Raw genomic sequence first — 24,936 nt, 5'->3', positions numbered from 1 at the left:
TATATTATAAAAATATTTTTATTTTCAACAAATATAATAAAATTCTATTTTACTATAATTTATATTTTAACATTCAAATTTATTTCCGTGAAAATTTTGAATTTAAGGGGTGTAAGTGAGTCAAGCCGACTCGTGCTCGGCTCGATAAGTGGCTCGTTAGCTTAGCTAGATAAGCTAACAAGTCAAGCTCAAGGCAACTTAGACTTCATTAGCTTGTCATCCAGTACGTTTAAAATATATTAATATAAAATATACTCAAAATATATTAATATAAAATATACTCAAAATATATTAAATTACTATACAATATTTTTAAATTACTAAAAGTATTTAAAAATTAGTATGCCCTGATAGTATCCCCAATAGAAATGTGAAAACTTTTTGAAGATTTGAAAGTTTATTGGTTTACTAAACTTTTTAATATCATCTTAAGAACGAAAAAGACTCATGTGGAGTGGATAAAGAGTATTTTGGCCTCCATTTCTAAGATTGAATGGGGATGCACAAGAGTGTGCGGATTATAGATGAACTGAGTCAATGTGTAGTACATTAAATTTATGAGAGAGAGTAATTAAACATAGGTTAATATGTGATACAAAGGATTCTCATAATCAATTTGATTTATGTCGAACAAGTCTACTATGGAACCTATACATTTATTTAGAGGTATGATGAAAAAGTATAGAGAGAGTAAGAAGGGCCTACTAATGATTTTTTATTAATTTAGGAAAAAATTATAACAAGGTTCCAAGAAGTTCTTTAGAGAGTTCTAGAAAAGAAAGATATTAATACAATTTATATTTAAGTCATTGAAGATATGCATACTAGAATTGTTGCTTGTGTTCGAATAGAAAAATGATCAACCAAGATATCTTCATATTTCACTTGAATTACGTTTGAGTTCGGCTTTAAGCCCATATCTTTTTGTCTTAGTTATGAATGCTTTTACTAGGCATTTGCATGAGGATATACCTTGGTTTATGCTTTTCATTGAAGCTATCATTCTCGTGGATATGACTAGAGAAAGAGTTTTAGAAGAAGTTGAATTATGGAAGTCTACATTTGAGTTTGAAGACTTTTGCTTGAGTAAATCTAAAATTGAATGTATGGATTATAATTTTAATAACACTAGATTTAGTGGGAAAGCAATCAAATCATTCAAAAGAGTAAACATTTTAGATATATCGATCTACTGTTCAAAGTAATGGTGATATAAAAGGGGATGTTATCAGTAGAATTCAAGCTGGAAGACTGAAGTGGAGGAATGCATTAGGAATATTATGTGATAGAAAAAAACCGCTTTGACTTAAAAGAAAATTTTATAAGATGATAAAGAGACATACAATATTATATGGAGCAAAATGTTGGCCTATAAAAGAGAAGCATAAAACTAAGTTAAATGTTGCTGAGATGAGAATGCATGGATGGATAGTGGCTTGACACTTATATACAAAATGTGAAACGTATGTCTATGAAATGATTGGTGTAGCTCCAATGATAGATAAGATTACAGAGTCATCTTATATAGTTTGACCAGAGTAAACATAGAACATTTGAATTTTCGGTTAGGTGAGTACATGTTTTAGATTTAACATATATTAAGAAAGATTGAGATAGACCTAAAAAGACTTCGGCATCTCACATAAAAATGGTCTTAACTTATTATAATTAAATAAAAATGCACTTAACATAACACAATAGAGAAAAGATTCATGTAGCTGACCTCATTCATTGAGATAAAAGACTTCTTGTAGCTATAAAAATAGTTTAAAAATCATATTTAATATTTTATGTAATTTAATTAAATTTTTATTATTTTTCTCACAATTCCTTATTCTACTTGTTATTTATTATAATGGCTAGCCCATTCTTCACGCGGAATCTGCTCCGAGCTTAGCGGGCTTCGTTCGAACATGGCAGCGGTCAGGGAAGTGGTGCTCGACGAATCCGTTCTCTTCACTGAGGACGCCCTCGGAAATCCTTCCCTCTCTACAGCTTCGGCTTCCCTCCTCCGTCGGCTTCGCCACTCCAATCTACGCGTGGTAATAAACCTTGAACCTAAAACAACCACCTTTACTCGATCGTCTTCAAGTGTTGCGGAACGATTGTGTACTTTGTCGCACGAACTAAAATAGGACTAATACGTTTGGTTTTTACGGGAATAAACTAGGTTTACGCATCTCCATAACTTTGATACATTCCCAACCTCATCTTAAGGCGGAGATGAGGCAATACCAACTGTTTTTATCATCATTACTCCTACTCTTGTTCCCATCTTTGATTTCGGACGGAACAATAGAGTTTTCCTAGGGCAGCCCATTTTGGTTCCTATTCATAGTTTTTTCAGATTAGATTGATCCCAGCTTGGCTTTCTACTTTCTCATATACTTTTCTGCACTGCCTTTGAAAGTACCAAGTATGGCTAGCTTGAATGGAAGAACCAACTTTCGTGGGCATGGAAGAGGCTTGCACCTTCGTGAAGTTATACTAAATGTTTCTTTGATACCAATCTTGCAGGTCGAATCCAAGAAATATATCTCATTTCCACATTTAAATTAAAAAATGCAATCTTTTACTGTAATACGTCATATGCCTTTTCTGATTGTTAATTGTCTGTCCTTTTGATTGTAGCCTCAATCTTTTATTTTGAATCCTTGATGGACTTGGGATATTTATATTCTGTGATAGAATACAATCAAAGTAAGAGAAACTACGTCACACTCTTTACTCGGTTTGAATCCTCATGTTACATAACCATGTAGACTTTTAAAAAACCTTGATTATAATGCTTTTGATGCTTGCAGTTATTGGCTCCAGGACTCTTCCTGTCAAATCCTAGTCAGCAAAGATGAATAACATTAACAAACTCCACAATCTTTATAAACTATGCCCTTTCCAATCCTGTTAGTTTGATGGCGTTGAAATAACCCCATAATCAACCCTTATAAAAGATACAAATGTAGATCATCTGTCAATTGGTTTAAGGGATAGTGCTCCCCATATTCCTGAGGTATTTTAAGATTAAATTTATTTAAAGCTCTTATTTATTGCTTATCCTTCTGCTGAGCACTACAGAGTGATATTTTTTTAAAAATCTCCATTTTGGAATACCTAAACATACAAATTTTTGAAAGTACAAGCTCAATCTATTGAGGAGACTGTTGACGGCTTGAAAAAATTGCAGTAGTCAGTTATTCAGAGTTCTCTTATGAAAATAAAATAAAAAATATATTATTATTATTATTATTATTTAATAAATAAAATAGATTTGGGAAGGAAGATATTGAACTATCTTGAGATCTTTATCTAACTTTAAAATGGGGAAAAGAGTTCTCAATGTTGTTTCATCTTATATTGCCTGCATTTCAGTTGCAAAAGCTAGTTGCTTTGAAATGAGATGTCACAGGTTTGTGTTTGTTTGAGCTACAATGAATTCCTTTATTATTATTATTATTATTATTATTACTATTATTATATGTGAAAGTAATTTTCTAACCCATTATCCTATTAATTAATATTACTATATTGTCATGAAATGTTATTCACATCTTGTCATTTTTTTAACTCAAAGTGATAACTAAATGGCATAGGATGGGATGGATAGACACTGTAAGCTAGTCTTAAAGTCATCAATCGTTCCTTTTCTCATACAAGTTTAGAGATGCTTTTAGCTACTAGAGATTTGCATTATCATGTATGAAATTTTTTCTTTTGGCTGCAAAAGGATTTAAACTGAAATCTGTCAATGATGTGATTGTTGTACTAATCTTTAGGGTCATGGTTGATGCTCTAAAAGCTCATTATGACTTTTGCTATCCATTTGACCTACTTCCTCATTGTGCTAATAATTCTGATAAGCATGATGCTCTACTTGCGATGTATAATCTCTACCTCATCAATGTCCACTTCTTACACAAAGGCTCTTAATATTATGCTTCTTCTTTCTCTTGGACTCTTCAAATTTCTTAACACATCTATTACCTGAACTTGCTTGCTGTCAACACCATACTTTTGTCTTCACATTATTTTCACAAACAGACAAGGATAACTTGATGATAAAATGAAAACTTGCAAAAGATTATTAAGGAAAAGGGTCTCTTTGAAAGGGGTGAGAAAAGGCTTTATAGTTTGGGACTATGATTTTTCATGTTTTTGTACTTTAGGTTAGACAATGAGGAATGATAATTAGAAAAAGTTATCAGTCTCCAGAACTCATTGGATAGTCACCACTTGGGTTAGAACGACAAACCAGGCTTAAGCAAAATCTATAAAAGTGTCAATGCAATGCAAAATATGATCATCGGATTGTATTCCATGATCTATATTAAAAATTTGATTGTTTCCATGGTTGTATAATTTAATTTTAAACAGGCAAAAATTTTAATAATCAATTTTGTTACTATTTTTATGCCAAAAAATTGTTGTTAAAATAGAATTTAGGATCATACCAAGTATCCTTTCTTGCTACAATGCCACTGGTTAACATAGCGGTGATGTTTTTTTTTTTTTTAATTTTGATTTAATTTAATTATAAATTTTTATGATTAAATTTTAATTTTTTTAACTTGGATTAAATTTAATTATTTGATTTTTAGTTTATTTTTAATTTAAATTAAATTCATATCTAAGTTAAGATTTATATTCATGTTTTATATTCCACACTTACCAATTGTCAAAAGGTTAAACCGAAACCTTTTGCATCAAAACTTGACATCCTTTTGAGAGCTTTTAAATTAAAGTTTTAATTATTTTTATTTAATTTGAGTTTAAGCTAAAATATTTTTTTTATAACTCTAAATTTTTTTATAACTCTATATGTTGTTATCAAAAGAATAATCTCTATGTGACCTTTTAAAGTGATGTATGATTTTGATGCAAATGGTCTTGTTTGTTTTTTTTTTTTTTTTGACGATCCATGTATGTGGAATATAAACTTAGTATAAAAAATATTATAAGACTCAAATTAGATGTAAATTAAAAAGAAATAAACTACATTCTAAAAATAAATTTTAAATTTATTAAAATTTAAATCTAAAATTTAAAATTTAAATATATATATATATATATATATATATATGTGTGTGTGTGTGTGTGTGTGTGTTTAAATAAAAAAAACAAAAATTTTAAGTTAAATTAAAACAACTTCCTATGAGATTTTTAAATTTTTATTTTGTTTTCTCACAAAAGTACATATACAATGTCTGGCTTGTTTAAACAAAAAGTTCGTCATTTTCATCATGGTAAACAATGTTATGATAGTGGACAAGTCAACCCTTTATAGGTTCATTTCATCATACAAATTTTTTAAATGTTTATTTTTTGTTAAAAATAAAACAAAGTCCATCCTTAGAATTTTGTTGGGAAAAAATTGGTTTTACAGTCTATGGATTGCATCACACAGTCTACGTAAATAAGAAATTGTAACTATGAGTACCAACAACATGAGCAACCTAATAATTGATTGTATCATATAGTTGATCGAGACCAAATCACACCTCTTCTGCAGCTGATTAAACCGCTCTGTGAACTCTTCTATTGACAAATTTGTTTGCTGCAAGTGGTGGATCCTCGAAAACATTTCCCTGCAATAATGGGGTGGGAGGTATTTTCTTTGCATCGCCTTCTTTATCTTCTTCCACCTGGTAATCTTGTCGTTGCATTCCCATTTCCTCTCTCTATAAGTTCTCCTAACACAAAGAGTCAATTTTCTTCAACTTGATAGCAACTAATTGGACCATCTTATCCTATAGAACATCTTTATACTCAAAGATCAGTTCAATAGATTGCAGCCAATCAACAGTCTTCTGCATATGCACCTCCCTCAAACTCTAGCAGATTTACTTTGATGTTGAAGTTTTATGCTCTCCGAATGATATCTCTTCTCTGAAACTCTCTCTATGGAAAAGATTTAGATACCCTTCTCCAGGCTTCCCCTGATACTGGATTCTGAAATGTCATGGCCTATCTTCTTCATCGCTGAAATTTTCCCTATGGAAAAGATTCAAATCCTCCTCTCTTTCTCCCATTCAACTCTCTTGCTCTCAGTCAAGGGTCATCTCATCAATCTCCCTAAGCTTATGTTGAAGGCAATGTAGCTCTTGTCGTTTCTCTTCCCGAGTATGCCAAGGCATATGTTTTCTTGGTTGCAAGCCTAGGGTTTGGGATTTGTAAAGGTAGAAAGGATACTTGATGGTAGGAAAGAAAATTTTTTGTTTATGGTAGATGCTAGAAAATCTTAGGATAGGGCTAGGGTTAGGCTAGCTCTGATACCAAATAATACTGAAATTAGTTAGGAAATCAGCGGAAACGCAAAGTAGCTTTTTATTAGCATTTAATTAGAGTTCTAACATGACACAAACAAAAAAGGGAAATACAATAACAAACCACTTTCCAACTAGGATCGAAAGAAAAGATCCGAGGGCGGTGCTAGCATCGGTAAGGCGACAAGGTGTAGGGGGGAAGGTTGAGGATTGTTGGGTAGGATTGAATGGTACTTGGTGACTAGTTTGGAGATTTGGAAAGTGGGGTGGCAGGGAAAACTGCATGGAAGAGTGGAAAGGCTGTTGGTTGATGAGAATGAGATGAACATCAAAGAGAAGCACTATAGGTGATCAACATGATGCATGTGCGTGGTTGGGAGGTTTGTACAGCAAGACCAACAACAGGGGGCAGGAACCGACAGCTGGAAGGTGGTAGGGAGATCTGGACAGCAAGTTACTGCTACGAGGAGGTGGCGGCAACAGAGGGACTAGATGATGTGGGGAGGTCGGCGGTTAGGGGAAAGGGGAAAACCTCTTTGTTAAGCGGTTTGCCGGTGCTCAACACCACATCACTGTAAGTGATTTTGTGGTAGAGCAACAAAAGCCAATGGATACTTTGGTGGACTACATTCTACGATGAAGAAATTTAAGCATGAAATGTGATCCATAACTCCAAGAGCAACATGCAATGGAGATTCTACAGAAGAGTATTCACGGACCGGTAGCTTTTCTACTCAAGGGAGTTACGATCAAAACCTTTGGAAAGTTACTTAATGTTGTTCAAATTTCTATTGTTTATATAGATTATAATCATGGTAAAAAATACATAATCCTCTGATTCACCCTTATGATTCGTTCATGTATAGAAGTGCTTGTCAGGACACCGCCATTCATGTCACCTTATTCATTAGTGGTTAATTCGACCAAATAGGAAAATTGAGAGTTTAGAAAAAGTGTGATAAAATAAATGATGTAAGCACAATATGGTCTCCTATCATCTTTAACTCTTTTCTCTCTGGTGTATCGAAAATAATTATTCAATTGCTCAAGGCATACAAAATTGGATATGATTGGCTAACTCAGGTGATTGTAGCCTCGTATCACCTATTTCAACATCCAGTTGGGAAACTTACGGCTAACTTGATAATGTTGCAAATGACGTGACCATAAGAAAATTCAATATCATGAGACATTAGTCTTAGGATCCGACTCAAAAACTTGGGCACAAACCCCCTTGACACCATTGCTAGGATAAATTGAAGTGTTGATGCAGAAGATTGCAACACACAATTGCGTGATGCTATGAGATATTTTACTCGCACATTGGTAATCTCAAAATGATACTAAACATAAAGACTCCCAAGATTATATAAATGCTTAAAATGTTTAACAACACATTGATTTAAAAGTCTAGATTCATCTCTAAAATGACCAAAAGCTCTCCAATAGAATTTTTGATCTTTAGCATAACTCCAATGAAACCCTTCAACAGAAATCATAACAATATTTCCGTAATTAAGATTCAAAACAGGCTTTCCTTACATAATTCTTAGAAGATGGGTAAAAGAATAGCATCATACTGTTCACCCATCATGCCAAATATTGTTTATATCGTATGATTTGTTGGATTGTTTACCATATTCTTTATAAAATAAAAACATTTACTATAAGATAAAATATTTGGATTGTTTACCAAATATTTTAGAGCTAGACCATGTGGTATTTTTTCTCATAAAGCAAGGGATTCATCAATTTACTTGACTTGGCTCTAACCCCATGAAAGGTTGAACATGATGCACATGCGGCTAAGCCTAGCCACGTGTCAGTCCTTTCTAGTTTCATACTATCATATAAGCATAGTTGCACCACTAATGGTTGCATACATCCTAATAGAGCAGAAAACTACAGAAATTGCAAACATGCTTTCTTGTTTTTTAAAAATTCTGAAATTACCCTGGGACTTTCAAAAATTATTGGGAAAAATGCATGAATTTTTTAATTTCAAGAGAGGATTTTATAAACTCTAAAAATTTATGGATTGTCATTAATTCTTGTTGATATCAATTATTCTGTAATTCTGGTTATATTAATGATATTGTCATTTAAATTCTATTCTTCTTCTATTCATTATTCTGCTCGTTTGTTATCTTTTAATAGTCTTTTATCTCAAGAAAAAATTCCGTTCTTCGGATTTATTTTTAATGATGTTTCCATAACTTTCTTTACAGCTCTAGTTAAGTTTACGAACATGTGATTAATGTATTTTTCCTTAAAGAATGAATGATGAATAAAGACTGTAGTATGAGGTTGCTGAGAATTTCTACTTATTTTTCAGGGGATTTGTTATCACAATGATGCCACATCTCAAAAGGTACATTTCATTCTATTACTTTTTCTTAGATTACTTTGGTCCTTTCTTCGCCTAGTTTACATTGTTATTCGAATGCAACTAAGGGTTTTATCTTAAACAACATAGCTTATCACTGAATATTTAGGTTGGTTTTCCTTTTGATAGATCCACCTAACTGGTATAGTGACATTCATACATGCCAAAATTTAAAGGCTGTTTCAACAATATTTCTGCAAATTACTGTCTAAGTGACTAAGTTTCCTGTGTTTAATAAAATCACAATTAAAAGGAGGCAACTGTTGTTGTTGGCAAGCTTTTCTAGACATTATGACTCAAAGCACTAACTTTTTGCAGCTCAGGCTGAAAATAAGAAGGCGGGAAATTTTCCGCCTAATGAAAAGAGGGGAGCAAGGGCTGGTTCAGACGTTTCTCTCAACTGAACCGGTTCAGCTTTTGGAGGAAAACCCCCGTGTTAGTTGTGAACCTGTATCTGATAAATTAATTTTCATGTTATCTTTAGGTTTCTAAATCAAACACATAATTTGGAATTAGAGGTAATTACATTACTGCTACGAAGCTTCTAGCATTTTCAAAACAATGCTTTTTTTCTACAACATAAATAAAATTTTAGTGTGTAGGTGTTTTAGATGAGAATAAATTTTGGAGCTCTGTAGATGGATCTTTTTTGTTCTTTCCTTCTTATTATCTTTTTTTTTTCCATTTTTCAAGAAAGATTTACATAAATATCACATAATTCCTATGTATTTGCGTATCTAAACAAAAATTTCAAAATTACATTTATGGCACTTTATTTATGCATAAAACGGTTTATTTCACATTTTTCTTTAAGTTAGTAATATTGATATTTTTGATGTGAGGTGCAAGCTTTGTGTGTTACAAGTGTAAAAATTAAATTAAAGTGTTTGATATGTAAAAAGTATTAGAAATCTACGGTATGCATGTAAATGCCCATTTTTTTAAATTATCCTTTTTTATCGTTGTTTCCCTTATAAGGGTCTGTTTGGCGCAACTGTACCTTCTCAGCTTTTCAGCTGCAGCTGCGCTGCCCCAGGAAGCTGCTGCGGGGGAGGTGTTGTGGGAAGCTGACTGACTGTTTGGTGCAGCTGTGTGAAAACAGCTTTGGGACAACTGTTTCTGAAAAAATGACCATGTTGCCCATGTTTGGTAAAACTGTTTAAAAGAGAACTGTGACAACAACATATTTAATACTTCTGAAGCAGAATTTCACTCTGAAATACTTCAAAAATTCAGATGTCCAACTAACTTAATAGTGGATACCGAAAGTGGTAAAGGAAAATGAGAAAACCACAATTCATAAAATCATAGCCAAAATTATATACTCCTCTTATGGTTAATCATAAGAAAATAAAAGCATGCAACCTTTCAAGGGCTTGTATAAGGACCACAAATGTAAATTCTAGCACACCGTGCCCCAAAATGAAAAAAAATGATGAAACAGGGCATATAAACAATACAAGGATCTGCATAGAACCATTGAGAAAATGTTAAAATCATTGGAAAAGCACGCCAAAGGCATAAAAATTTGTCCTCATATTTTTTAGAACAAGACTAAAAAATATGTCAAGGAAGAAGGAATTACATCCTAACTAATATATATATATATACACACACATACATACATGGTAATATTGATTAAAGTCACAATCTATGATTTTATAAAAAACAACTCTTATGTATTTACAAATCTAACACCTAAACTTTCATATTGTCTCAGAATAAAAAATAAGGTACAGATTGATTGCAGAAGGAAGAAGGAAAGACCCAATTATGAAAAAGCTCAAATTATAATCGGCCTCCATGCTCATAAACAAAAAAAAGAAGCAAGTTTGTCGATTCAATACCCTTCCAGCCACGAACTCATGCTGCAACTCTCCAAAATGACAGGAGGGTCTGTCGTTCAGCAACAAGGACTTCGTACACACGGAGGATGAGAGAGCGGAGGAGAGATTCGAGTGAAAGATGGCCTTCTGAAAAGCAAGAATTTAACGTAGGAGGAGGATGAGGGAGCGAGGGACGATTTCGAGCGAGGAAGGAGGAATTTCGTGCAAAACAAGGATGAGGGAGCGGGGAAGAAGAGCTTCGAGCGGGGAAGAAGATCGGGAATTTTAGGGGACTTGGCTGAGGGCTTTGCGAGCGGTGAGTGATGGAGTTAGGGCGAAATCGGGATCGCATGCGAACATGGACCGCAACCGAACAACGAAGGTCGATCCCGCGGCCCGCTTTTAAGGAAATTCGCGGGTCACCGCTGCGTAACCGCCGCCCCAAACACTGTAAACGTGCGGCCCCCCGCCGCGCCGTTGCTCTACCGCCGCCCCAAACGGGGCCCAAGTATTTGCTCCTAAAAATCTGCCCTCAATACCATTATCCTCATATCCCAATAATTTGGGATTGGCTTTATGAATCATCAATATTCATTCATTTTTATTGAGTGCTGCATCAGAAGTTAAACCTAATTTGCTCAAATCGTTTTGCAGATCTTGTATCCAAATTCCTAATAACAATGTCAGAAGTACTGCTTTTCTTTATTTGTGGAAATTCTACAGTGTCTACTATGCTCTATCCTAATTTGTATGGAGTGCTCTTATACTTCTTGTTTTAGAAATTGTAATTGATTTGTTATCTATTTTGGCTGTGTTACACTCATCAAGTATGAAAGAAGACTAATGGAAGAGCACCTTTTTTGAAGGTAAAGAAGAAACAAACTTGTTAACCTTGCCAAGAGCCTAAGGCTTCTACATAACTTCTTATAGTTTGAATCTTATCTGTTTTAGCAATGACACAAAATAGATTTGTGATGTAGAATGGGCATTTTCCAGTGTATTTTTTTGGCTTCCTGTTAAATTTCTATTGAATTGTTCATTTATTTATCTGGAGGGCTTAGTAAGGTGAAGGATGAAGGACTTCTAAATTTAAAATTGTTTGAACTTGTTTAAAAAGATCTAAACTAGAATAACACCAAATGCAATATAAATAGAAATGAATTCTGACAATGGATTCATATAGAAAATTTAAGTGCATTTAGTAGGAATTAAGGCTGTTAACGACGAGAAGTAGTAGTGTTTGTTCTATTTAGTGAAATGATTTTTTAGTCGGTTCAGCTTTTTGGTATTTTAATTTGGTTAGTATTTTATTTCTAGATTAACATGGAAATGGAACCTGACTTCTTTTTCTCAGATTTGTCCAATCATATAGCGTACTCTTAACCCCTTTATGTTAGGGTTGCTAATTTTCAGAGATTATTTGTAAATATCAACTAGAAGGATACGTTGCAGGCTACCTTTTTTAAAGAAATTGCTGCAACATATGCTGTGGATTCTATCCCAATATGTGGAACAGATGAAGATTCATTGAACAAAATTTTACAAGCCTGGAATGGTACCGGTTTGAGCTCTTTGTTCATAACTTCCAGAAAGATTGAGTTATTATTTTCAGAACTAAAAAACATGGGTTGGAGAATTGTTTTTGTAGGTAAGCATGATTTTTGTTCTTTCATCAAACTAGGTTGTTTAAGTGTATTGAAATAAACCATGTTATTTCATGACTTAGCTATTTCTTTTTTTTGAGCTAATATTTGTATTTTAAACTTGATTTTGTCCCAGTTTCATTGTATTTAACTGAAGGTGTAAAGTGCCAAAATAATCTGCTCACTATTTACATGGGATCATTTTAGTCTAACATCCTACAACAGTGTCAATTTAGTCCTTAGATTCTTTTAATAGGAGTTGAAATGTCCCCAGACAGGAGCCCCCCATTAAAAGAGTCCGGGGACTAAATTAACACTTTTATAAACTCTGGGATTAAAATGAACCTCTACAAAAAGTCAGGAAGCCATTTTAATACTTTTCTCGTAATTGAAACATATTTCTTTGTCATGTAGGTGTTGAGAGCAACATTGCTACAGGTGGTGGATTTTTCAACATTAGCAAGCTTGAAGCAGTGCCGATAACTATATGCAGCCTGAATAAAATGGTCTTTATTATTGCTAAATCAGTCTATTTGCTCCATTATCTGTGATCTGTTCACACCGTCTGCTGCTTCCATAATGTAATTTTTGAGATTTGTATTACATCAGGCAATGCATGAAAAGTTGGCTTTGGTGATTGGCTATGTTATGAAGCCATCTCGTGAAGAAGATTTTTCCAAGGTAGGCATTCGTGCGACATAAATGCAGACAATGGATTTGGGAGTGACTAAAGTGCCAAAACAGTCCTTTGGTTGTTTATATGGGGTCATTTTATTACCAGAGTTTATAAAAATGTCAAATTAGTTCCCAACTGTAAATTAGGGCTGAAATAATCTTCCTCTGTGTGGACTATTTCATTATATTAAAAAAAAAACAGTGGACTAAATTGGTACTTTTATAGGCTCTGGGATTAAATTGACTCCCTGCAAAGAGTCAGTGGACCTATTTTGACATTTTCTCAATTGTGAGTTATGGAATAGTGTTTTATTCCTGATCTTTTGCTGACAGAGAGGCGCATTCCCAATGTATCCTACTCATAATGGGTTGTTGTTTGCTTCTCTATCATTTGAGCTGCCTTTAGCTCCCCAACTAAGAGAAGTTGATGTGGTCCTCCATAAAGCAACGGATGAAATCATGAGCATCGACACGTCTTTAGATTTTTCCAGTGGCATTCTATTTTCTGAAGGGATGAATGAGCTTAAAAGGTCACTTCTTTAGTTTTAAATGCTGTATGATATTCTATAGTCGGAATGAATTCTTTCAGTGCTAACAATTTTTTACTTTTAGATTATTAGATATGTAGTCAATAAGGATATAGCTTTGTCAAGTTTACTCAGAAATCTTTGATTTATAGCATACATGAATGATTTTTCACATTGTTAATCCTTTTTTTCCTGTTATTATAGTTTTCTGGGAATAATATTTTGATAGTAGGCTATATACTATTTAACTTATAGGATAGTTGTTTTGGTTTTGGTTTTCTTGTTTGTTGTTTCTAAAGTATATTTCATACATTTGTACAATTTTTTTTTGCGAGTGGTTCTGTTTCTTTTTCCATTTGAAGTGTTTTTTTTTTTCCTTTTTCATGTAATTTTTAGGGGTGGTCATACTTCTTTGCTGTGCTATTTGCAAGATTTAACTTTGTTATTCTGTTGTCTAGTATATTTAATGAGTAGAGTGTCAAAATTATCCCTTTACCATTTACATGGGGCGATTTTCGCCATTTTAGTCCCTGAGTCTATTAAAGTGTCAATTTTGTGCCCACACTTCTTTAATATGGGCTGAAATGATATTCAGGGAGGACTTCTTTAGATTTCATTAAAATAGTCTGTGGGCTAAATTAAAACTTTTTTAGACTTTGACCATTTTGGCACTTGTCTCTATTTTTAATATGTATATTGTTGACTCTGTTTTCTAATCAGAGCAAACATTTTAATTTCTTGGAACTTTGATATACTATGTACAACTGCTTTGGAGTCTGCTTTATGTTCAAGTTTTGTTATATTGATTTAATAAACTTCCAAAGATAGCTTAATCAATTCCCTACTTATGATGAGCAGGAAGCCTGATTGTTGTGTAATTGATCCGCTAAACAATATTTACCCCCTATTGGATCGACACAAAATCCAGGAAATTTTATGCAAATTGGATGGATTCAACGTCAAAGGTCACTGTAAACTCCGGGCACCTCATTTTCTAAAGGTCTTTTGTTGGAATGGTATTCATTTGAAATTTTAATCTGACTTCATTCATTAATAGGGCTGTTCTAGGAAAGATAGAGTTATATTCAAGGTATCCTGTTACGTTATAAGTTTGTTCTGGTTGGTTCTTTTTTAAATATCAGTTACCTGGGTTGTCCGCTTTTATCGCTGTTTTGTTCGCATATATTGCTGTTTGTATTAATTAGTGCCTTGCTCTACACTAGCTATTATAAAATCTAAAATATCATGTGTTAGCTTATTTATATCAAGAATCTTTTTCATTATCAGTGTAATAAAAATTCATTATTAAGGATATTCTTCTTTATTTATGGATTTTTTATTATCTTTTTTTTTGCTGATATGTAGACAAAAATTTGCTTGAACTAAACATAACAATTCAATAAAAATGTGTTTCTTTTGCAACCATCTCTCCATGTCCTAGTTTGCCGTCTTACATACATGCAAACCGCACAGGCCTATCCACATCATTCGCCTTCACATCATAGAATGAGGCAATCATTTGGATCTGTTAATAAATTTCTGCTTAGATATTTGTAGGTGAATCTTAATGTATTTTATAAACATGTCATTGATATTTAAGCAGAGTGTGACATAAATGAGCATAATAAGTTTTATGTATGAAAAAATTAGAAAGGATAAATTAAAGGATGATTATTAAAAGTAAAAGTTCTATCTATTGAAAATAAGTTATTGAAAATAGAATTTGATGGTTTGAATGTGTATGATGAAGGGTAGGAAATGAACCTGTTAAACAAGCTGATCATGTTAATGTCAGAGGATTAGAAAAGAAAATCAATATATCTAATGTTACATAGAAAGAAGTAGTTTGAAATGATTTTGCGAATAATCTGTTTGCCACCTTAGACAACACTCATGCGATCTAATGGAAGATGAGGTTCATAACATGGATCTTAGGTCATTGAGACTAGGCTAATGATGATGATGATGATGATAATTGAAATTGCTTAATGACAACCATGAATTAACCATTGTAAATCGTGAAAACATCCCTTACAAAAGAGGATTTATCTCATGCTGTTCACACTAGGTAGCAGCCATGGCCGACATCCTTCCTCTCCACAAGGGTATGCTATTGTTAAAGGTGGCAATTCTCTACTGTCTTTGTTGCCTCCTGTTGTCATTAGGATACTTCAGGATCATAGAGATTGTCCTGTTGATCTCCCTTTCATTGGGTGAGATGTAAGGGGAGCCCCACATTCTTTCTCTGTGGTCATAGCTGCTATGCTCTCAATCATGGCAGAAAGAATGTTTGTGTTGCACCAACATCTCTGTGGTGGCTCATTCCTGATCTTAGGGTATTTTAATCCAAGTTTTAATCATTGGATATCATTTGTCAGTAGAGAATTCACCCATGCTAAGGAAAAAGATGATACTTGCCTGGCAATATTTTGAAGGCTTGTTATAATTTCCTATTTTTAACTGATGATTTCTTCATTTTCTCTTTCACGCGACTTTCATGTTAGGGTAATTTTTGTAAAGAGACACTATTAAAGAGCAACTCCGGCTATGGATGTGTGGGAGTCCTACTTTTTTGACACCTCAATGGCAACATATCATCCTCTAAAAACCTCCACCATGAGGATCGGTGGAAATTATGTTGGCTCTTTTTGTTACATTTTTTCCATGGTCCTAAAGTGATGGTGTAATTCCAACTTCATCTTTTGCCTATGAGGTAAAGTTGATGGCATAATCTAACCGTGGCCCAAGATAATAATCGATAAAAACATCCCATTAGACTATGATTTATAAGGGTTTGACCCAACCAAGGCTACGAGTTTTTAGAGCAGTTGTTTTAATAGGAAGTATGATCCCAACCACAACTTTGAAAGGATTCATTATGAATTTGACACAAATATAACCAAAGTTGGTGTGGCTCAAATCATAACCTAAAAGAGATTCTTCGAAGTCCTTATAAAGTATTTGTGGCCAATTTTGATACGACCCACACCTCCAAAGTACTTGGAGCATTGGTATCCAAAGAGATTGCATCCCTAACTACTTCATTGTTAGGTTTTCTCAAGTTCTCATAAAGTCTTTATTGTATGTTCTCCACCATCCTTGAATTTTGGAGCACTTCGTTGCGTCATGAAGGCCTGGTTTGGGCATTAAACAAGGTTGCCACTTAAATAATAGGGTCTAAATTTTCCAATTGGAGATTTTATGGATTCATAATCTCATGCACCACTTTTTCTATTAACAACCTTGTGCTTCAAATTTACAACTAGTATCATTTTGCAGGTGGATAATTATGATTATAGTAGCATAAAGGATCAGCTCCCTGAAGCTAAACTATCATTCCCGTTGATTGTGAAACCTCGAGCTGCATGTGGGGTAGCTGATGCTCACAATATGGTAATAACTTCAAAGATACTTATGTTTCTTGGCATTTATATCTGAACTGCAATCGTTAGTTTGGGCCACTGTGGTCATTTCAATGTTTCAACAACTTTTCTGATATTTATATTCCGAATTCTACATATTTAATTTTAATTTTGTAAGCTGCAGTTTGTTTCGGACTACCCATTTGACCTTGAAAGTGCGAGTGGTACGAGGCTTTATTCTTTAAAATGTTTACATACCACACAATTCTCATATATTTACTTATCCAACATCTACTTTTTTCATATTTACATACATAACACTAAAATCATCAATATTACATCAAGACTAACACTATTGCGAACTTTTTAAAAGTGAAATACACCTTTGCATGCATAGGTTTATGGAACCAGTGATAAAATGTAAATAACAAACTTTATAAATCATAGAAATCATGAGGTACGCATGTAAATTTCCCTTGTTTTTTTTCCGTACATGCACTTACAAAACAAAGTTTGATTTAAATTTACTCTCTATCTCCACATAATAGGCTATACAAGAGCATAAGGATAAGAAACCCTTGTAGTACCTGTAAGACTTTTCATAAGATTAATCTTAGCATTCTATGCCAACCTTTTTGTTTTTATTTCATGCATTTACATTAAAGTTATCTAAATAATAAATGCATTTAGATTTCTATTTTATTGAAAAAACTTTTAGAGTAAAAATATGACGACTTATATGAAAGTTAGAAATATTTTTAATGAGTTAGCATTTGTTGTATACGGTTTTCCCTAATATGTGTCATTTGTTTAAAATTAAGTGATGTGATCAGGCCTCATACTGTATTTATTGCTTGAAAACGACAATTATTTATCTTATTTGAATGTGTGTAAATGTATTATGCCTTGATGATTTTAAAGCTTTGATGATTCGGTGTAATAATACTGCGAGTCAGAATTGTATATAGCATATATATGTATCATATGCAAGATTATTATGCCTTTATGGATTTATTGTTTGAGTTGTTAACCGAATCAAATAAATTTTTCCGAACTCGGCATATTTGTATTAAAATTATAAGTTTTTACATGGTAATAACTTAATTAATTACCATGAGTTTTAACTGAACAGTAGCTATAATAGCATATACCTGTTGCAATAAAAACATTTTAACATGCTAATAATCTTTCCACTGTCACAAAGTCATCTTCTACTCTTTAGTTTGTAATTCTTGTGTAATGCTGCATGTATTACTTGAAATGAAGGCCATTTATTTGCTATATGATTAGATAACATTGTTGTATAGTTTTTTTTTTAAGGTTTATGTACATTCCATTCAATTCTTATGTATTTACATACCAAATACCCAAACTTCAATTTTTACATATATGTGACCTTACCTATGCATGGGAAAGTTATGTTTTACTTTCAAAAAGAAAGAACAATGATATTTTTGATGCTATATGAAAGATTTGGATGGTATAAATGTAAAAAAGTAAAGTTTTGGTATTAGATGTGTAAATACGTTAAGAATTGGGTGGTATCTAATATAAATTCCCCTTTGTTTACTTCATTTTGAATTCATGATCTAGTTCTGAGATAGGTTTTTGTTTTTTTTGTATAGGATATGCTTTTAATCTCTAACAATTTTTTTCTGTAACTAAACAGATGTAAATTATGACCCGTCTATTTGGAAGTTTATGGGTGTTGTTTATGTTCCTCTTGCACATTTTGTACAATCATAGTTATTATGCTTCTTCGCAGGCTATAGTATTTAAAATTGAAGATTTTGAGAACCTTTCTGTTCCACTTCCAGCTATTATTCAGGTAAGAAGTTGCTTAGGAGTCCATTTATATTGCTGGATGAATTTGTAATTTTTTGTGAAATGCGCCATTAGTTTTCATATTCCTGCAAATGTGCTTGACATAAAGTATTATTTGTTAATGAAATTTCATTATATGGTTTACATTTATATCAACTTATGTTAAGTGCATTCTGGATGGAAAAGCATGAATGAGCACTTCATTATTTGGTTGCTTTCTAAACATACAACTTGCACTAAGTGATCGGTGGATCATAGGATAGAAAAAATCATTTAGATTCATTCTTTCCTTGGAATAAATCAAAACATTGATCCATATTTTAGACTATCTCTAATGTACACCATGGAAAAATTGGACTAAAACAGAGCTAAATGAGTAATAAATTAGTCGTCATTAGAAAAGATGCCTGAGGAATGGAGAAAGAGTATTTGGGTCTACATTTTTAAGAATAAAAGGGATGCATAAGAGTGCAAATTATAGAGCAATTAAGTTGATGTGTCATACTTTAAAATTAGGGGGGAGGGTAACTGAACATAGGTTAAGACGTGGTACAAAGATTTCTCATAATCTGTTTGAATTTATGTCGGACAGGTCTCCTATGGGCTATACATTTATTGAGAGGTACAGAGAGAGCAAGGAGGATCTACATATGATCTTTATTAATTTAGAAAAAAGTTTACGATAAGATTTCAAGAGAAATCCTTTGGAGAATTCTAGAGAAGAAAGGTGTTGATATGACTTATATTCAAGTCATTAAAGATATGTATACTAGAGCTGTTACTTGTGTTTGAACAGATGGATGATTGACCAAGTAGTTTCCTATTTCAATAGGATTACATCAAGGATCGGCTTTAAGCCCATATTCTTTTGCTTTTTTAGTTATGGACGCTCTTACTGAACATTTACAGGAGGATGTACCTTGGTGTATGCTTTTCAAGAATGTTATCCTTCTTGTGGATAAGACTAGAGAAAGAGTTAAGGAAAAAAATGAATTATGGAAGTCTACATTGAAGTCTAAAAGTCTTCATTTGAGTAGATCTAAAACTGAATAAAACTGAATATATGGATATATGGAATGTAATTTTAATAATAGTAGCTCTAGTAGCAGAGTTATAACTATGAGTGATCAAATCATTAAAATATGTGAATGTTTTAGATATCTTGGGTTTATTGTTCAAAGCGATGGTGATATAGATGTGATGTTATTAATAGAATTTTGGTTGTTTGGTTGGTTAAAGTGGAGGAATGCATCATACCTATTGTGTGATGGAAAAGTACCGCTTAGACTTGCATGAAATTTTATAAGATGTTAGTGAGACCTGTAATGCTCTATGGCGCAGAATGCTGGGCTTTAAAAGAGAAGCATAAAACAAATTTAAATGTTGTTGAGATGAGAATGCTTAGGTGGATGAATGGCTTGACACATAGAGTAAAATGTGAAATGAATATATTCGTGATAAGGTTGGTGTAGCTTCAGTGGTATACAAAATTAGAAAGAGTCATCTTAGATGGTTTGTTCACTGTTGACATCATTTTTGGCGAAGTCTAGTTTTCTTCTTAGTGTTTAGTGCTTTGCCTTGGGATTTTTTCATTGACTATCTTAGAGCCTTATTAGTTGGACTCACCTCATTTTAGAAGTTCAAATCACTTCTTTACTCTTTTTGAATTTTTGCATGTGTGGTTCTTGACCTCTAGCACTTAGGAGATTGAAACTAACACGAGGAAACTCAAAAAGAGTCCCCATAGGACCATTAAGCCCTAGGATGACCTTATTCACAATTTGCACATTCGCGCGCACAAATTTTGCAATTCGAACAGTCGACACTTTTAATTATTACAATATACATCGCTTACGCCTTTATTTGTTTCATAATTAATCGAAACTAAAATTAATTTTCAAAATGATCAATCGCGAGCTCGAAATTTTAAGGAAACTGAATTTGATGCATTTTTGACCTAATCGCCAACGAATTTATCCAGAAGGCCCCAGTTGACAACTGACTGCGCTGGTGTGTCTGAAACGTCGACTTTAGGCGGGAAGGACACCAAATCACATCTCATCTACAACTGATCAAATTGCTCTGTGAACTCCTTTACTGACACGTCTCTCTACTGTGGTTAGTGGAGCTCAAAGAACATGTCATGGCAGTAATGGGGTGGGAGGCATTTCCTCTGCATCGTTTTATTCATCTTATCCTACCTAATAATCTTATCGTCGTCTTTCCTTTTTCTATGTGTCTATAAGTTCTTCCACAACAAAGAGACACTTTTCTTCAACTTGATAGTGGCTAATTTGATCCCTTATCCTCTGACACATCCTTATACTCGAAGACCCGTTCAACAAATTACAACTAATCAATAAAATCATCTGGATCCATACCTCTATCAAAATCTAACAGATCCACTTTGATGTCGAAGTCAAATGATATCTCCTCTCTGAAATTCTCCCTATGGAAGGGATTCAGATACCTCTCTATAGAACTCCTCTGATACTGGATTCTGAAACGTAATTTTCATCGCTCAAATTCTTTATATGGAAGGGATTCAGATCCTTCTCCCTTTTTCCCCTTTGACTCTTCAGATCTCGGTCGAGAATAACCTCTTCTTGGGTCATTTCATCAATCCTCGTAAGCCTTTATTGAAGGCGATAGAGCTCTCGCCGTATCTCTTCTTGGGTGGGGTCAGACAAAAATCTTCTTGCTGGCATGACTAGGGTTTGATATTTGTGAAAGTGGAAATGGTATTTGGTGGTAATAAAGAAATTTTTTGGTTTATTGCAGATGCTAGGAAATCTTAGGATGGGAATAGGATTAGACTAGCTCCGACAACAAATAATACCGAAGTTAACTCAAACCACAAAAGAAATAATAATAATGTTGTTGAAATACAAACATGCTACAACGACGACTCTTCAAAGCAAAAAATAAATGATAGCAACCATAATAAGAACCCTTAGGGCAATGGCAAAAGGGGGTGAACCCCGAGTGGACAACATGCAGGATGGTTGGCTGGGTGCTTGCGGCAGCAACTGGGACTGATATGTTGAGGTGGCAGCAGGGGAAGGGTTGGGATGGAATACTTTAACATTTATGGTGCAGGTAGGGTTAGGAGGACTACAAGAGTTATGGGAAAGGAATGGGTTATGACAAAAACAGTGGGGGTGGTAGGGTCGCGGTATGAGTAGGGAAGCTATAGGAGTGGGTTACGATAGATCTGGGTTGTGACGGAGGGAGTTTAGAAGATAGGGAAGGGGGTTGGATTGAGTTATGACTAATCTGGGATGGGTTGGAGGAAGTTGCGGCAGATAAGATGATTGATGGAGAGTGACAGTATAGAGGATGGCTAATGGTGGATGGAAAGGCAGATAATGGTAGGTTGGTTGCAATACAGGAAGGGGAAGAAGTGTGGATAACGAGCGGCTGATAAATTGGGAAAGCGGCTGGAGTTGAAAGGACAGAAGCCCCCCAACTGCTGTACGACGGAGGGAAAGGCAACTACAGTTGACGGGAATGTGAGGGGCTGGACGACAAAGGAGGGAAGGGCAACAAAAGATGGGCAGGATGGAGGGGGGCTTGGGGAAGATAATCACCACATCGAGAGAGGGATACAGTCGGAGCACCAGCCAATCCGTCTGATATAAACCTCTAAGGGGAACAATGGACGCCGACAGCTGTCCTGACAAAAATTTGAAAAAATAAAAAAAACTAACCCCAAAACAGAGAAACAACATATAAATAGAAGATGAATATGTGGGAAACGAAAACATGAAGGAGGAATAATTCCTGCTCAATGAAAAGAGGGAGAGGGGGCTTGTCCAGTCTTTTGTTGGACCGATCCTCTTCTTGCTTAAGTGGTTGGGTCTGGTTTAGGCCCCAAGCGGCGCATTAGGTGTATATTGAAGAATTCTTTTACAAGTAAATTATAAGAGGAAATAACCCATTATTTTATATATTTTGGTTATCTGACCAAGAATTACATTATATTTGTCCAATTGTCTTGTTATGATGGTCGCATGTTCCAAAATTTTCATGATAGTACTCTCATTGACACTATTCTAGGGTTCTTAGAAGGTATTTAAGGATCATATTTAGCAGTGAGGTGATTGTGGAATAGCAAGGGGGATAAAATATGCTAGGTTGACATAATTTGGAAGGGGATAGAAGAAGTTTGGCGACTATGACATTTTTGTTGGGTTTCTAGAAGGTGTTTAAGAATCGTATTTAGCAGGTAGGTGGTTGTGAAATAGCAACAGAGAGAGTATGTGACACAAGGCTCAATGATGGCTGGACCGGTTGGATCACTTGAACCGATTGAGTCCAGGGTTACTAGGGCCGGTCGGTCCACTATTTTGGGGGCTAGGGTTGTCGTCCAATTGGAGGGCCTTCCCTTTCCTAGTTATCTATTATATACTTGTTATTTTTTGTTCTAGGATTAACTTTTGGTGAGAATTATGTTTGGACAGTGTCGGCATCTCCTTTTACCATTTTAAGGTTGTATCAAAAAATGAGTGTTGCTTTGGCTATATCTCGCTCTGAGGTTTTGACCATCTACGACTTCCGCCTATCTCGCCACATCTCTGCCTCCATCGTTGTTTGCTGCAAGTCCAACCCCAACCCCCTGCTCTATGTTGTTTGGTCCTTCCCACTTAACTCCAGCAGCCCTAAAACCCCCTCCCTTCCTGTTCTGCTGCCGACAGCCCTCCAACGCCGCTGTTACTGACAGTCATCCAATGCCACTTTTCCCCTGCGGCCAGTCCTTCCAGCCTACCTCCAACAGCCGCAAACCCTTTCCCCACCTCTCCTGCTGTTGCCGCCACCTCTCAACTAACCGACCTCCCTTCCACATAACTGCAGCCCACCATATTCGTCCTCACCCTAGAGTGTCATTTTTGTTTGAGTTGTTATTTTTTCTATTGTCAAGAGTCTTTACCTTTAATCCAATTGAATTTCAGCTATAATATCTCTATTTCTATTGTGGTTAGGGTTAACTCCGGTATCAGCAAGTGAGGTCAACGAAGTGTGGAGTGGATATTAGAAGTATGGTGATTGTCCATGCTGAAAACAGTTGAGAGAATCACAAAACAACTACTTCTATGAGGCACAACTGTTGAGAGAGATCCACCATCTATCTTTGGACAAGCTACAAACACACCATTTGCAAAAAGAAGGTGATACAACGTTCTTTAAGCCAGGAAAAATCTATTAACGCAAACCAAAACAAAGTCTTCAAATCAAATTTTAAGCAAAACTTAAGCTAAGAAATAAATAAAACCCTAATTATAATTAAAAAAAGCATAAAAAGGGGCACACAAGGTCCAGTCCCCCCTATGGGCAAGAATAATCGCATAACGAGAAAACTGAGACGGGAATTACCACATGAGTGGGAAAAATCCCAATCCCGCTTCCGCATCTCACTCATGGCTTTTATAATGAGAATATTTACTAACAGGCGTATGAAAGCCAAAGCATGGGTATAGTGCACATGGTGATGTGTGATAATGCACAATATACCCACTTTTTCTTGTTGGTTTGCCAATTTCTCTTTTGTGCATATGATGTCCATAAATATCCCTAAATCTTTTGGCTTACTCTTTAGACAAATAGACTTGTTGGATTTTGTTGAACAATAGTGTTGATGATATGTTCTATTTATGATTTTTGCGTAGGAGTACATCGACCACGGATCATCGCTCTTCAAGTTCTATGTCTTGGGTGAGAGAATTTTTCACTCTGTCAAGAAATCAATGCCGAATGGCCTTCATCTTTTATCCATGACAACAAAATCAGGCTCTTCCCCTATCATCTTCAACAGGTAGCTACTCTACATTATTTCCATTAACTTTTCATTAAAAAATATAAGGCATGCTAATGGCCTGACTCATTCTTCCAACAAATGTAGCCTGAAATCTCTCCCAGTTGATCGCGAGGATAACATTTCCGCCGATTTCGTGAAACATAGCAATCATTCCATCGACTTAGAATTAGTCGGCCATGCTGCAAAATCTCTTAGAAAGTGGCTTGGCCTTACCATCTTTGGATTTGATGTTGTTGTGAGTAATCTGTCCTCTTTTGAGTTCCAGTTTTCAGTAGTGCATTATGAAGATTTGTATATTACATGTCCAACACCTAAACTTCAGTTTTTACATTGAAAATTTAAGCATTTAACTTTTTAAAAGTAAAAAAATAGTGATTTTTTTGATGTGATACGAATGACTGGGTGGTATAATTGTAAAAAAGTAAACTTTTGGTGTTAGATATGTAAATACATAGAAATTTGGCAGTATGTATGTAATAAATGCTCCAATATATTAATCAGCACATTGATCAATCTTGACATTACATAGATTCAAGAGGGCAGTGGAGATCATGTTATTGTGGATCTGAACTATCTTCCATCTTTCAAGGAGATCCCTGATAGTGATGCCATTCCTGC

At 34.5% G+C, this 24,936-nt stretch overlaps 1 protein-coding gene across 1 annotated transcript in view; it reads left to right on the top strand.

Moving 5' to 3' along the window:
* Nucleotides 1-1,880: 1,880 nt before the first annotated feature.
* Nucleotides 1,881-24,936, top strand: part of LOC110030572 (inositol-tetrakisphosphate 1-kinase 6) — a 23,355-nt gene continuing 299 nt past the window's right edge. Inside the window, 12 exon segments of the mRNA XM_020733344.1 lie at nt 1,881-2,042; nt 8,596-8,631; nt 11,925-12,120; nt 12,530-12,621; nt 12,725-12,796; nt 13,124-13,332; nt 14,176-14,317; nt 16,597-16,710; nt 18,445-18,507; nt 24,170-24,315; nt 24,403-24,553; nt 24,848-24,928. Of these exon segments, the coding sequence (XP_020589003.1) occupies nt 1,914-2,042; nt 8,596-8,631; nt 11,925-12,120; nt 12,530-12,621; nt 12,725-12,796; nt 13,124-13,332; nt 14,176-14,317; nt 16,597-16,710; nt 18,445-18,507; nt 24,170-24,315; nt 24,403-24,553; nt 24,848-24,928 (1,431 nt within the window). The 5' untranslated portion in view covers nt 1,881-1,913.

Source organism: Phalaenopsis equestris, unplaced genomic scaffold (genome assembly GCF_001263595.1).
Source record: "Phalaenopsis equestris unplaced genomic scaffold, ASM126359v1 Scaffold000002, whole genome shotgun sequence".
NCBI lineage: Eukaryota > Viridiplantae > Streptophyta > Magnoliopsida > Asparagales > Orchidaceae > Phalaenopsis > Phalaenopsis equestris.
This window is presented reverse-complemented; position numbering and strand designations above follow the sequence as displayed.